This window comes from Mus musculus, chromosome X (genome assembly GCF_000001635.26).
Source record: "Mus musculus strain C57BL/6J chromosome X, GRCm38.p6 C57BL/6J".
NCBI classification, from domain to species: Eukaryota; Metazoa; Chordata; class Mammalia; order Rodentia; family Muridae; genus Mus; species Mus musculus.
Window position 1 is genome coordinate 38,568,347 of NC_000086.7, and position 13,929 is coordinate 38,582,275.

General features: G+C 41.0%; 1 protein-coding gene across 2 annotated transcripts in view; it reads right to left on the reverse strand.

Moving 5' to 3' along the window:
* Cul4b (cullin 4B) overlaps positions 1 to 7,850 on the reverse strand; it is a 44,581-nt gene extending 36,731 nt beyond the window's left edge. The window contains exons 1-2 of one of the 2 annotated variants that reach the window (NM_028288.5): positions 7,793 to 7,850; positions 4,058 to 4,132 (exon numbers count right to left, since the gene is read on the reverse strand). In NM_028288.5, the coding sequence (NP_082564.3) occupies positions 4,058 to 4,118 (61 nt within the window). In that variant the 5' untranslated portion in view covers positions 4,119 to 4,132; positions 7,793 to 7,850. Of the gene's footprint in view, positions 1 to 4,057; positions 4,133 to 7,733 lie in introns of both variants that reach the window. The other variant, NM_001110142.1, reaches the window with a different exon arrangement.
* Between the last annotated feature and the right edge of the window lie 6,079 nt (positions 7,851 to 13,929).

Sequence of the window (13,929 nt, forward strand, 5' to 3'; positions counted from 1 at the left end):
GTCCTAAATGTGTTTTTAAAAGTATATTTATCAGTATGTATGTGCAACTGAGTGTATGTATGTGTACCACATGTGTGCAAGAGCATGCTGATGTTAGGAGAGGGCATCAGATGCCCTGGGACTGTAGTTACATGTAGAGCCTTCATATAGGTGCTAGGAATCTAACTTAGGTGCTCAGAATTCTCTGGGCCATCTCTCCATCCCCCTAAAACACATTTTAAGGTTGAATTCACTGTAGTCAAGATGTGTGGTATATTATATAATCTTATATATGTGTGTATATATATATATATATATATATATATATATATACACACACATATATTTATACATACATACATACATACACACACACACACACACACACACATATATATATATATATATATATACACATATATGTATACACACACAATTTTGTTGGTTTTTGTGAAATGAGATGGTCTTACTTTGTAACCCAAGCTAGTCTTGAATTCACAGCCATTAGGCAGCCTCTGCCTCCTGGAGCTGGGATTATAGATGTGAGCCATCATACCTGGCTGGCTCCCTTTTTTGATTATAGAGATTCTCAAGGGTACTTGGTTTTAGGCCCTCTTCAGACAAATCATAGCAGATTTTGCTATCACACAGACAGTTCTAGTTTTGTTACACAGCATGTGGGATTGTCCTTGAAAATAGGTTTCGTTTCTGGAGAAAGCTGAATGTCCCTGAAGCAAGCATTAATAATATATGAGCTACAGAAAAGTGTTTAAAGTTAGGGATTACTATGGTGAGTTGCATTGATGTCTTATCTTGTACTTTCAGTATCTGGTTGAAGAATTTGAGAGTCAAGCTGAGTGACAGGGATTGTAACCAAGGTCTCATGCTAAATGTTCGTATGCTGTCCCATACCAGCTTGGTAGACACCTCGTTATCCTACGAAGTTCAAGGGCTCGTGTGTTAGTTAACACCTTCTGCAAGACAGCTGGATAGAAACTCTGTGAGATAGAAGAGTATACATCTTAAAGTTGATGTTTTGTGATTATGAACATTCAAATATAAATTTCTACCCCAAATTGCAGGAGGATCTTGTGGATTGAGGCCAGTCTAGGCTAAAGAGGCCTGCTGATAACAAGGTGTACAGATGGAAGAACACTTGGAACTCCAGCATTTGGAAACCAGAGGCAGAAGTATCAGGAAGTCCACAGCCGGCTTCAGCAATATAAAAATTCCAAGTCAGCTTAGACTATGTGATACCCTGTCCTAAAATAAAGCTAGAGGGGGCTGGTGAGATGGCTCAGCGGTTAAGAGCACTGACTGCTCTTCCAAAGGTCCCGAGTTCGAATCCCAGCAACCACATGGTGGCTCACAACCATCCATAATGAGATCTGACGCCCTCTTCTAGTGTGTCTGAAGACAACTACAGTGTACTTACATATAATAAATAAATCTTTTAAAAAAAATAAAGCTAGAACCATTAAGAATCAAAAGCACAAAGCCAATCGTGGTAGGGCATGACTTTAGTCCCAACTTGAGAGGCAGAGACAGGTGGAACTCTGTGAGTTAGAGGCCAGCCTGGTATACAAAATGAGTTCTGGGACAGATAAGGCCATAGAGACACAGAGAAACCTTGTCTCAAAAAGCCAGTAATAAAAAAATAGAAACAATCACCACAATCTACTATTTCAGATAAAGCTCTTGAGAAGATAAATATCATAAAAACAAAACAAAGCACTGTGCACTTTAAACATTAGACACTCAACTCAGAGACTGCATCAGTCATGGCTGAGGACCACTGGAAATATAGATTTAGGAACTGAAAGAAGCAGGCCATTCTCCCTGAGGATTTGATGTTGGGAATAGGACCAGCCACAGGTTAATCCTCCCTATGGTGATGCCAAATATGTGTTTACTATGGAGTTGCTGGGCCCCATTTATACTTCTGCGCACTTCATCAATGATTTGCACAATTTCCCATGCCCTACTTTAATGTTTGCTCTTATAATGGGTTCAGTATTTTTGTCTCACAAGCAAGGCCAGTTTAAATTGAAATCAGCTATTCCCCCTGACTTAACAAAAGGATCACCTAGGGAGGTTTGTTTTGTTTTTCGTTTTTGTTGTTGTTTTTAAGACTTGGGCTGGTAGAACACTTGCCTAGCATGTATGAAGCCCTAGGTTTCGTCCCTAGTAGCATACAAGAAATGCTCTGGCCTGATGGACTGACTATACCTCAGACTGAAACAAGCTGCTTTTGTGTGTGTGTGTGTGTGTGTGTGTTGTTGTTGTTGTTGTTGTCACAATGAGAACACTAACATACAAACCAAGCTTTCTTGCAGTTCAGGCCCTTGTGAAGATTTGAATATAGCTAGAAATAGACCTATCAGCTGGAGAGTGGTATTTGGTTCCAGAGAATCTGCTGATTCCCTGGTTGGACCTTCAACCAGAGGGAGATAGAAATCAGCTCCAGCTCCTCTTCCACCTCCTGGAAAAATCTAGGTAAATGCTAAACAAACCATGCCTGAGAACCCATTAGGATATGGTCACAGAATACACAGAAACCACCCTTGCTCTCAAACTGTTCTCCATTGGCCTAGTGGGTGAGGGAGCCAGTCACTCCTGGACAGTCATGAAAGGCGATGTGCTAGAGACACTTAGCCATGCCTGAAAGAGAGAGAGAGACAGAGAGAGAAAGAGAAAGAGAGAGGAGAGACTGGTGAGAGGAAGTGGAGAAAGGAGTCAAAGATGAGAAACTTAAAACATAGCAGCTAGACAACAAGAATGAATGAAAAAAAGCCATAACTGTCAAGGAAGAATATAGGGAACACACTTAAATCCCGCAGGACACAGAATACAGCAGGGCCAAATGATGAGAAGTTACTAGGACACAGCTTTCCATCCTAAATAGATTCTAGAGAGCTAAAGAGGGAAAAGCAAGGCAACATCTCTGTCACCAGTCTGCTAAGCAACTCGTGGGTCCATTAGCAGTAACTCTTGGTCATAAATCCTACTTGCTGTTGAAGCTGCAGCCTTCCTTGAGTCCAGTGGTTTAGGAATCAAGCTGAGAACCGCAAAACAGGAAAATGATAAAACATGGAAAATAAAAGGACCTGATAAAACCAGAATGCTGGGCTATTAATGTCAGGAATTCAGATCAACAAAACCAACTTTAGGAAAACTATGAACAAGAGGCCAACTCCAGCTCTTTGCCTGTCTGTGTAAATAAAATATTGTAGGATCATGGCCATACTCACTCCTTTGCATATTCTCTATGGCTGTATTTGTGCTAAAACAGGGTTCAGAGTTGTGACAGAGACCATATGGCACACAGAGCCTAAATTATATCTAGTAACTTGAGATTAAAAATACTGATCCTGGCACTTGACTATACTAAGGGCTAAATATAGATTTGAAAACTATTTGGTTGTACTACAAAAGAGAAGGTGATTTAAAGCATGCTGAGGATATTTTTTTTTTTTTTTGCATTAGGGATAGATCATTTTAAGGGTTGCGTATATCCATAATAAACACCTAAAACTTTAGGAAAGTAAACACAGTATTTAAGAAGCAGAGGTAATAGGATAAGTGAGCATTGAGGCCAGCCTGAGATGGAGCAAGCCCCTGTCTCAAAACAAATAAATGTTATATTTAACCTGGAGAAGAACAGAGCTTATCTAAGCATATATTGTTTTCAACACTGAACAACTAAAACAGTCTATAATGAACATTCCACAGGATATATTTGCAATTGAATCTGGTCAAGTGAAAATATATTTGAATTTGTGAGATATTATCATAAAACCCTTCAGAAATATGTCAGTATATGACTCCATCTTCTGAGAATTACTGATTGGCCCACACCCTTACCAATGCAAAATTTCATTGAACTTTAAAGTTCCAAAATGTTATGTGAGTTAACTCTCAGTATAAAATAACTAGAACAGAAGTGTCCTCTCAACTGTCCTCCCATGATCCCAGGTCCCTCTGGGGAAATGCTCTTTTGTTATCTTAATCATTCATTCACTGTTTAGACACAAGGGTACAGCATGTAGCTGTGACTAGGTTTTGCTAGTTCACTCACTGTTATCTTCTGAGTCGGTGTCATTCTCTCTTCTTTCTTTAGACCTAGTTGAACGTGACATCCTCTCTTTGATGGCTGTGAAAAAATAGAAAACTCACTTGGTAAGGCAGTTTTAAGAAAATCCTCAAAGTTTGGATAGACTAATCACGCTCTCTCTTTTATTGCTTTTTCTTAAATGTTGGGGATGAACCCCAGGGACTCCTACAGTACTATTCATCTATTTAATATATTTTTTAATATTTATTTATTATTATACATATGTACACTGTAGCTGTCTTCAGACACACCAGAATAAGGCGTCAAATCTCATTACGGGTAGTTGTGAGCCACCATGTGGTTGCTGGGATTTGAACTCAGGACCTCTGGAAGAGCAGTCAGTGCTCTTACCCGCTGAGCCATCTCGCCAGCCCCTCATCTATTTAATATTGTTTGTCCATTTAAAGCTAATTTGAAGAATAAAACATGTTTGATTTTTAACTATCTGAAATTGGAAGCCCAAATCTAACATGCTATTTTAAATTGCAGTGCTTTGAGCACCTCCTGACTGGAATGCTAAAAATAAATAAACTCACTTAAAATTAAATGACACCCCTCAAATCTTCTATCTCTAGGGTCTTCATATTGCCAGTCTGATAGTTATGTTTCCCTGTGATAGAATGAGGAACAAGAGGATAGGAGGGAGATGAAGAAAGGAAGGAGAGGATGTAGTGAGAGGGTGTGGGACTACTGAGAAGGCAAGGGAAGGAAGAGAGAGTAAGGAACAGGAAACATGGGAGAGAGGGAAGAGCGAGACTAAGGAAAAGGAGAAGGAGAAAGAAAAAGGAAGACTGGGAGAAAGGAGAGGGGAGGTCGGTGAGGGAGGATGATGAGAGGGAGGGAGAGGGGATGAAAAGAGAAGAGGGAGGGAGGGTGAAGAACAATGGTGAGAAGAGTGTGAGGGAAGGAGAAGGAAAAGGAGGATGGGGACTAAGAGGAGGGAGATAGGGAAGGAGGAGGACTAAGAGGAGGGAGGAGGTAGATTGAGGGAGGAGGATAAGGAGAAAAAGGGGATTAAGGAGGAGAGTAGGGAGAAAGGGGATTAAGGAAGTGGGGAGAGGGAGGAGGGAGACTAAGGAGGAGTATAAAGGAAGAGGGAGACTGAAGGCAGGAGAGAATTAAGGAGGAAGGTAAGGGAGGAGTGTACTGAGGAAAATTAAGGAGGGTGAGGGAGAAGGAAATATTGAGGGAGGAGGGTAGGGATTAGGGGTATTAAGAAGGGTGAGAAAGTCCCAATACAAATAAAACCCTAGGTATCCAATTATCCTTGGTAGCTCCTTCCTTACAGCAAAAGGATGTGCCTAGTCTTGTTAAGTAAACCCTCCACTATCTGTTCTTCCAGGTTTTATACTCAGATCTGAAGTTTAGGAACTAAGAACAGAAGATGTGAAAACATGGAACATTTTTCTTTCTGGAAATGGGTTCCCTCATTTAATATAAGCTTTTCTTTATTCATCAATATCCCCAGAAATATGGCTTACTAACAAAGAGTGTTAATGTATTGAACATTTGAAACTAGGCTTGTGATTTTGTAGCTGTTGACATATTATAGGACCCATTTCTTTTTTTTTAACTAGAAATATTTTTGGTTTAATATTAATTAATACAAATTGTAAGATATATAACCATCACACAATTAATAGCATTTCTATATACAAATGACAAGTTGTCTGAAAAGAAAAATTTAAATATCAATAATAAAGGTATATAAATAACATATCTTTAATTTACTTATTTATAAATAATAAAAAATAAACAAAATATTTAGGAATAAACATAAACAGGAAAGTGAACGCTTTGTATTCTGAAAACTTCATAATATTACTGAAATAAAGTGAAGGCCCAAGTAGGTGGAAATTATATGTTCATGGATAAGAATTAATATTAGGGCTGGTGAGATGGCTCAGTGGGTAAGAGCACCCGACTGTTCTTCCAAAGGTCCTGAGTTCAAATCCCAGCAACCACATGGTGACTCACAACCATCCGTAACGAGATCTGACTCCCTCTTCTGGTGCATCTGAAGACAGCTACAGTGTACTTACATATAATAAATAAATCTAAAAAAAAGAATTAATATTAATAAAATGTTTAGTTCAGTTTTTAAAAAAAGGGTTAGAAGCCAGGCGTGGTGGCGCATGCCTTTAATCCCAGCACTTGGGAGGCAGAGGCAGGCGGATTTCTGAGTTCGAGGCCAGCCTGGTCTACAATGTGAGTTCCAGGACAGCCAGGGCTACACAGAGAAACCCTGTCTCGAACCCTCCCCCCCCCCAAAAAAAAAAAGAAAGGAAAGGGTGAGAAAAGAGGGAGATTTAGGGAGGAAGGAGGGGAATTGAGGGAGGAGTATGAGGAAAGGAGATGGGAAGGAGGGTAAGGGAGGGGGTGGACTGGGAGGATAAAGACAGGAGGGGTTGAGGGAAGCGGTGGATTGGAGAAGGGCAGGAAGGAAAGTAAAGGATTACCATGAGGGAGCTCGAAGATTGGGGGCTAGGCAGAGAGGATAATGGGCAGTGGAAGAGGGTGGCGATGAAGGAGGGGCAAGAAGAAAGTTGGGAAGAGGGAAAAGGAGGAGGGTGATTGCAGGGGAGGGGCAAAGGGAGGGAGTAAGAAGGTGGGAGTGAAAGTTGGCAGTGGGGATGAAGGGAGGGCAGGGAGGAGGGTATGGGGATGAGAATGAGGGGGTGGAGGACTAAGGGAGGGTAGGGAGAAGGGCGATGAGAGGAGGATTGAAGGAGGGGACTGGAAGGAACAGGAAGGGATATGGAGGGGAAGGGAGAGGAAGAAGAGAGGGGAGGAGGGAGGGAGGGGGAGGGGAAAGAGCAGCAGTGTGACAAGGGAGCAGACAGGAAGGAGGGGCTGGGACAGGGATGGGCAATGGGTAAAGAGCAGAGATGGGGGAGGAGAAGGAAGTTTAGGTCAGGAGAGGTGCAGGTATCCAGGTGAGAGGTAAAGAGGTCAAAAGAAGAAGTGAGGGAGGGAAAGGGTTGAGGTGGAGGGGTGGGGAGGATGAGGGCACAGGGAATGGTGGGAAAAAGAAGGGGGGGAGGCCATGGAAATGGGGGCGGGTCAAGAATAAATGGAGGGCAGAGGTCCCAGTGTGTTCTTCCCTGTTGTGACAGGGTCACGTACTGACGTGGAACCCACTTATTAGGCTAGACAACCAGCTGGCTAGGAAGCTCCAGGGATCCTCCTGTCTCACCTTCTCAGAGGAAGAGAGTTTAGTGAACAAGAATCCAAAGTCAGATTCTCCCATTTGGGTTTATGGAAACTGAAACCGAAATCAAAACAAAAGTACTTTCCTGAATGGCGGCCTTTTCCCAGTCCTACAAGCTTCCATAAGATTCTTTTGACTATACCGACACATAGCTGTACTTGAGGGTATTTCTGTGTTAACCAATTCTAACAAGTTCTGCCTTAACTTCTTCACATCACCGATAAGACTATGGCTTCTAGCATCCCCCCTCCCCTTTAAACAGTTGATGACATTTAGTACCAAGTGAGACTAAAGAGTTACCTCCAAGTTATGACCCACTTACAAGGCCCTAAATCTGACCCACCTTTCTTAAGGGGCCCGAAATCTGACCCACCTTTCTAATTTCTAAAGAATACATTTTTCTGTCTTTCGAGAGGTCTTTTAACTTACAGTCACTGGAGGATCAACAAAGATTTTGTTCTAACATTCATCCGTTGGGGCTCTCATACCTCATGAATCAGAGACCTTCTGGAAGACGTCTGTCGTCGACTGCGCCCGGACCAGACTGATAACACCCTAGTCTATTCTAGCCCCACCCACCAACTGTAACGCCTTTCAGATAATTGACAGCAGATCTGACCAGTCCTACAGCAGCACATTGCTGAACAACAAAGGGCTTCGGTGATGTCTTAGCCAATCAAAACGAAGCTGGTCACCTTGTGACTGTTTGAGGCTTTATCCCAGCATTCACCGGGAAGTTGATGCCCGAGGCGGTATACGAGGCTGTCTGTCGCCAAAGGCTGTTGAGTTCGAGGCCAGAGTATATACTACATCAGCTACATATACTCCTTGTCTCAAAAACCAAACCAAACCAAACCAAACCAGCAAACGTAAAAACTCTCATCTCAGCACAATGTGATAATTGGATATATTTCCCAAAATCTCTCCAACAGGAATATCTCCAAGATACTAAGAGGTCACTGTTCTGTAATTTCACAAAGTTCCTAAACTGACAGATGAGATGAGGGGTGGCCTCTGTTACCATTGGAAGAGTAATAAAAGTTTTCACTCCCTACTAGGTCTCTATTGACACAACACTAGGCTAGAGGAGACTAGAATCAGACTCCTTACAGAGAGTCTCCAAAGAGCGCTAAAATGGAGGAAGACATAGTTGGAAGTCTCAGACTTCCACAAACAGGAGTCTAGGGCCCTCCAGCTCATCTACTAGTGGAGCATGTAAAATATTTCCATATATATTTTTTAAAGTGAGAGGAGAAAGTCACGAGATTCTGTTTATCGCATGTCTAACTTGTAGCTCACATCTAACTTATTGAGACTGTTTTGTCAAGTGTCAGGACCCCTAATTTGACTAAGCTTAAGAAACAAAAACCCAGGACAGCCAGGACTACACAGAGAAACCCTGTCTCGAAAAACCAAAAAAAAAAAAAAGAAAAAAAAAGAAAAAAGAAAAGAAAAGAAAAGAAAAGAAAAAGAAAAAGAAACAAAAGAAGTCGATTGGTTTCTATATCCAGACAGGGCAAACCTCAATCCCAGCTAGAGCCAGGAACTCAACTATTATCTTGTTTCTCAGCCTCTCTCTTTATCTCTCATCTAAGCTTCTCTCTATATAGCTTTATTCTCTAGTAGTCCTTTATGGTAGATACAACTGGGTTTCTAGTGGCCTTTAGGTCTTAAATTCACAGATCAGAAGCTGAAGAAAAAACCTGGTGCTATTATGCATGCCAGAATGTGTGAAGCTGACAGGAGGAGCTGCAGTTCAAGGTCAGCCTTGGCTACACAGGGGGACTTACACAGCACCTCCTTTCAAAACAAACAAAAGAAATTCAAACACAAGAGAAAAGGACTTCTCTGTTCTGATTTAGAAAAATGCAAAGTTTTATCTCTAGTCTGGGTCTCTATCCCTTGATGTTGCTACTAAGTTTAACAGCATTCTGTTTGTTGTTTGGTTTGGTTTTTGGTTTTTAGAGACTACAAGGCAAGTCCAGGACAGCCAGAACTACACAGAGAAACGCTGTCTTGAAAAATTAAATCAATCAATCAATCAATCAAACAAACAAACAAACAAACAAACAAATCCTTTCTGTTGCCACTGTACCGAGAGCATTGTTTGGTTTACTTTAAAATTGAAACTGGAGTTATGGCTTAATATTAGGACAATTACTTGCTGTTCTCAAGGCTATGACCTGATACCTATGCCTCCCAATACAAATTGTAACAGAAGAGTGAAATACAAAAACCACACCTAAACCATAAGGAAAAAGCTCCCCATAGTGGTTCATGCTGATTATTCTAGTATTTGGAGGATGACACTTCTGATTGATTGCCTTTGACTTGCAGCTAGACTACATCGTGAAATCCAGTTTAGAAAACAGATTAATAAACATAAATAAATGGAAATTGGGAAGACTGGAACATAAACTCTACCTTCCATGAAACTAGGAGACAACTCTTTAATTAAAGCACTGTTTATAAAGTTAGGTGACATAATGAGATTAGCTAGGGTGGGGCTTTTTTTGTTTTTGTTTTTATATTTTTGTTGTTTGGTTGGTTTTCTGGTTTTGTTTGTTTGTTTGTTTGTTTGTTTTTGTTTTTGTTTTGTTTTTTTATCCCGAGACAGGGTTTCTCTGTGTAACATTGGCTGTCCTGGAACTCACTCTGTAGACCAAGCTGGCCTCAAGCTCACAGAGATCTGCTGACCTCTGACTTCCAAGTTCCAGGCCTCTGAATGCTTTATGTATTTTGTTCCAGGAAAATAAATGTATTACTTGTATAAAACTGAGTCAGCAACATTATACAAGTAATCTTGTTTATAAAAATTAATTGAACAGTATACTTATAATTTGTTCATTTCCTCATGTTATTTATCAAAAGCTTTAAAATAGACTAAAAATCAAATAAGTGAATATTGGAGAAGGGTTCATGAGGTTCCTTTCATCTTTCCCTGTGTAGCCATTGACAGTTAATGTGTACTGGGAGAGAGGTTTTCTTCAGCGGTATAGCCATTTATAAGCTGCTCATGCTCCTGCGAATAGCCTATCACTCATGCCCTTGTAAGCAAGCCTCACAAAACTTCTTAGGTCTGAGTCATAAAAAAGACAGAAGGCTGGGCATAGTGGCACATACCTTTAATCCCTGCATTTAGGAGGGACAGGCCAAAGCAGGCAGATCTCTCTGAGTTTGAGGCTACCCTGGCCTATATCATGAGTTTCAGAATAGCCAGAGCTACATAGTGAGATCCTGACTAAAAAACAAAACAAAACAAAAACCAACCAGCCAAACAATCAAAAAATACATGATCATAGAAGAGGGAATGGCTAGTTGGAAAGAGAAAAGGGATCAGTAGGAATGGGAAGGGAAGAAGAGGAGATAAGGGAGTGGACACAATCAAAGTATATTATATAGTAATATATAAAAATACCATAGTGGAATCTATTAATATTTTATATTAATTACTTTTCATTCTTGTGGTAAAATACCATGAATAAAAGTGCCTTATGGGCAGGGTGCTGGTGGTGAAGGCCTTTAGTCCCAATAGGGTTTCTGCTGTGACAAACACTGTGGCCAAAAGCAACTTGGGGGATAAAGTGTTCATTTCGCCTTACACTTCCAGGTAGCAGTCTATCACTGAGGGAATCAGAGCAAGAACTCAAGGCAGGAACTCGGGAGGCAGAGGTAGCTGATATGTGAGTTCAAGGCCAACCTGGTGTACAGAGTGAGTTTCTGGACAGCCAAGGCTACACAGAGAAACCCTGTCTCAAAAACAAAAAGAACAACAACAATGGAACTAAGATTTTGCTTTTGACTTTTGGTTGCAGAAGGAGGGTCCATAATGGGCTGACAAAGCATGATAGCAGGGGATGGAACAAGAAGCGGGATGACCATACTTTCAATTGCACACTCAAGTCAAAGAAAGCAAACTGGGACTGTGATGAAGCTATGAACTCCCAAAAGCCTTCCCCAGGGACAAATATCCTCCAGCAAGGCTGTACCTCCTAAAGGTTCCACAAATTCCCCAAACAGCACCATCAACAGGGAACCAACTGTTCAAATCAAACACCTGAGCCTATGGTGGACATTTCTCATTCAAACCACCAAATATGTAATTAATTTATGCTAATAAAAACAATGAATTAAATATAGTATAGATGTGGAAACAAATAACAAGTAGCAGAGAATGCTGAATTGAAAAGAGGCCAAAACCTGGCATGGTGACACATTCCTATAATCGCCACAGCGAGGAGACTGAGGCAGGGGGAACTCGGAGAGGTCCAGGCCAGTCTGGACTACATAATGAGATGCATACACGCATGCATGCATACATACATACATTAAAAAGCCAGATGTGGTGGTCCATACCTCTAACTCCAGAACTTGAAGGTAAGCAGAACTCTACTCTGTGAATTTGGGCCAATCTGGGCTATACAGTGAGACCCCGTCTAATTGGTGAATTCTGAGTCAGAGAGACTCTGTCTCAAAAACAAGGCAGCCAGTGATACACCTGAGGTAGACTTTTTCTTAGGGTTTCTATTGCTGTGAGAAACACTATGACCAAAAGAAACTTGGGGAATAAAGTGTTATTTCACCTTATCTTCCAGGTAACAATCTATCACTGAGGGAATTAGAACAGGAAGTCGAAGCAGAAACCTAAAGCACAAGCCATGGAGGAGCGCTACTTAATCACTTGCTCCCCAGTGGCTTGCTTGACTTGCTTAGCTGACTTCTTTATACAACCCAAGACCACCTTACTAAGGGTGGCACTATGTCGCACCACCCCCAACCACTCCCCATGGACTAGGCTAACCAACATGGAGGCATTTTCTCATTTGAGGTTCCTCTTTCCAGATACCTCTGGCTTGTGCCATGTTGACAGAAAACTAGACAGCATATAGACTCTTGGCTTACACATGAACACACATGTGTACCCACATATACATACATGACACACACACACTAAATATTCTTCTCTAGGTTACAAGACTATTTCAGAAGAACAACTACTGATAACTAAATAAAAAAGCATCTTGCCCATGTCCTGGTTGAAATAGTAGCACAGTTGTTATGACAATAACCAAGTACTTTCTAGTTGGATTTAACAGGACTCCATAAGGAAACACATTTGTGGTACTGTAAATCTAGTCAAGAATCCATGATTAGGAAACTCATAGATCCTAGAGGAGAACCTACTATTATTATTCTGCAAAATGGACATCGTTTTAAACTTTCTCTAAATTCATATGTGTCTACCCATAGATTAATTTTCCTTTATGAACACGCTGTGTTCATAAAGCATGAAACACTTCCATAAAGTCAAAACACTGTTAAATTTCAGAATAATAGAGTTAAGTAACAGCCTTTAAAATGCTTCTAAAAGGTGGAAAGGGGTAAAAGCTTTCATAGAAAAGATCAGGCTGGAGCAAGGACAACATTGAACTTGTAAAAAAAAAACCAAAAAACTAAAATCAGTAAAGAGGAAAGACAATGAATCCCTGCCTTAAAATTCATAGTAAGTGTAATTTCCAATATAAACTTCTATATGTATCCAATTCTCTAACACACATGCTCAGGAAGTAACCAGAGGACATACTCCACTAAACTTAGAGAGTAAAACAAGAAAGAGGAAGATATGGTATCCAGGAAGTAGACACTCTGACTCAGTGTAATCAAGTAGAAGGACAGAGGGCTCTAGGGGAAAAGGACAGTAACAGATAATTAGTTTAACTGTGTAAAAAGTGATAATGAACCAGGCATGGTAGCACACACCTTTAGTTCCAGCACTTCAGAGCAGAGATAGGTTGATCTCTGTGAGCTTGAGTCCAGCCTGGACCACATAGTAAGTTCCGGGAAGCCTGAAGTAAAGGATGAGACCTTATTTCAATGATTTGGAGAGAGAGAGAGAGAGGGGGGGGTGTCAACAACCTAGAAATATCAGCAACATTGATAAGAGAGAATGAAGAACCCAGTCTAAAACTGGCAAGAAGCCTTTAAACCCTAGGGAAGTAGCCGAGTGTGAATTTGTGTGAGTTCAAGGCCAGCCCAGTCTACATATAGAGAGTTCCAGGACAACTAGAGTCACATAGTGACATCCTGTTTCAAAAAACCAATAAGTAAATAACAACCTACAAGAAGAAATTGCTTGACCAAAATGAGATAAAATAAAATCTCAGAATGAATAACCACAAAGAGCAAGAGATGCGTGCATATAATTAATTTCTTTTACTCAGCCCTAAATGAGACATCTATTCTGTCCTCCAAGGCTCAGTGTCTATCTATCTCAGGAGGAAGAAACAATTTAAGAACCAGAAAGAGGAAGGGCTGGGAAACTGTGGATCTCTACCTTCTGCTCAGGACATAGCCACTACACTCTTTATCTCCCAGAAAAGGTGATGACCTGAATAAGACCTACAGAAGACTGGGTTTCTCACCATTCCTTCATTGGGGTAAGGGGCTCACAAAGCTCCATTCCTTTCTAAGGATTTATAGATAGTTAACAGTTGCCCGTGGCAGGGGGCTCACTAGGCCCAAGCCCCCAGAGATCTACAAGCAGTTAATGGTTGCTGGAGAATGGGGAGATATTGTCTTTAGTGGCATAGCCACTGGGAAGTTGATCGTGTTCCTGTAAAGAACT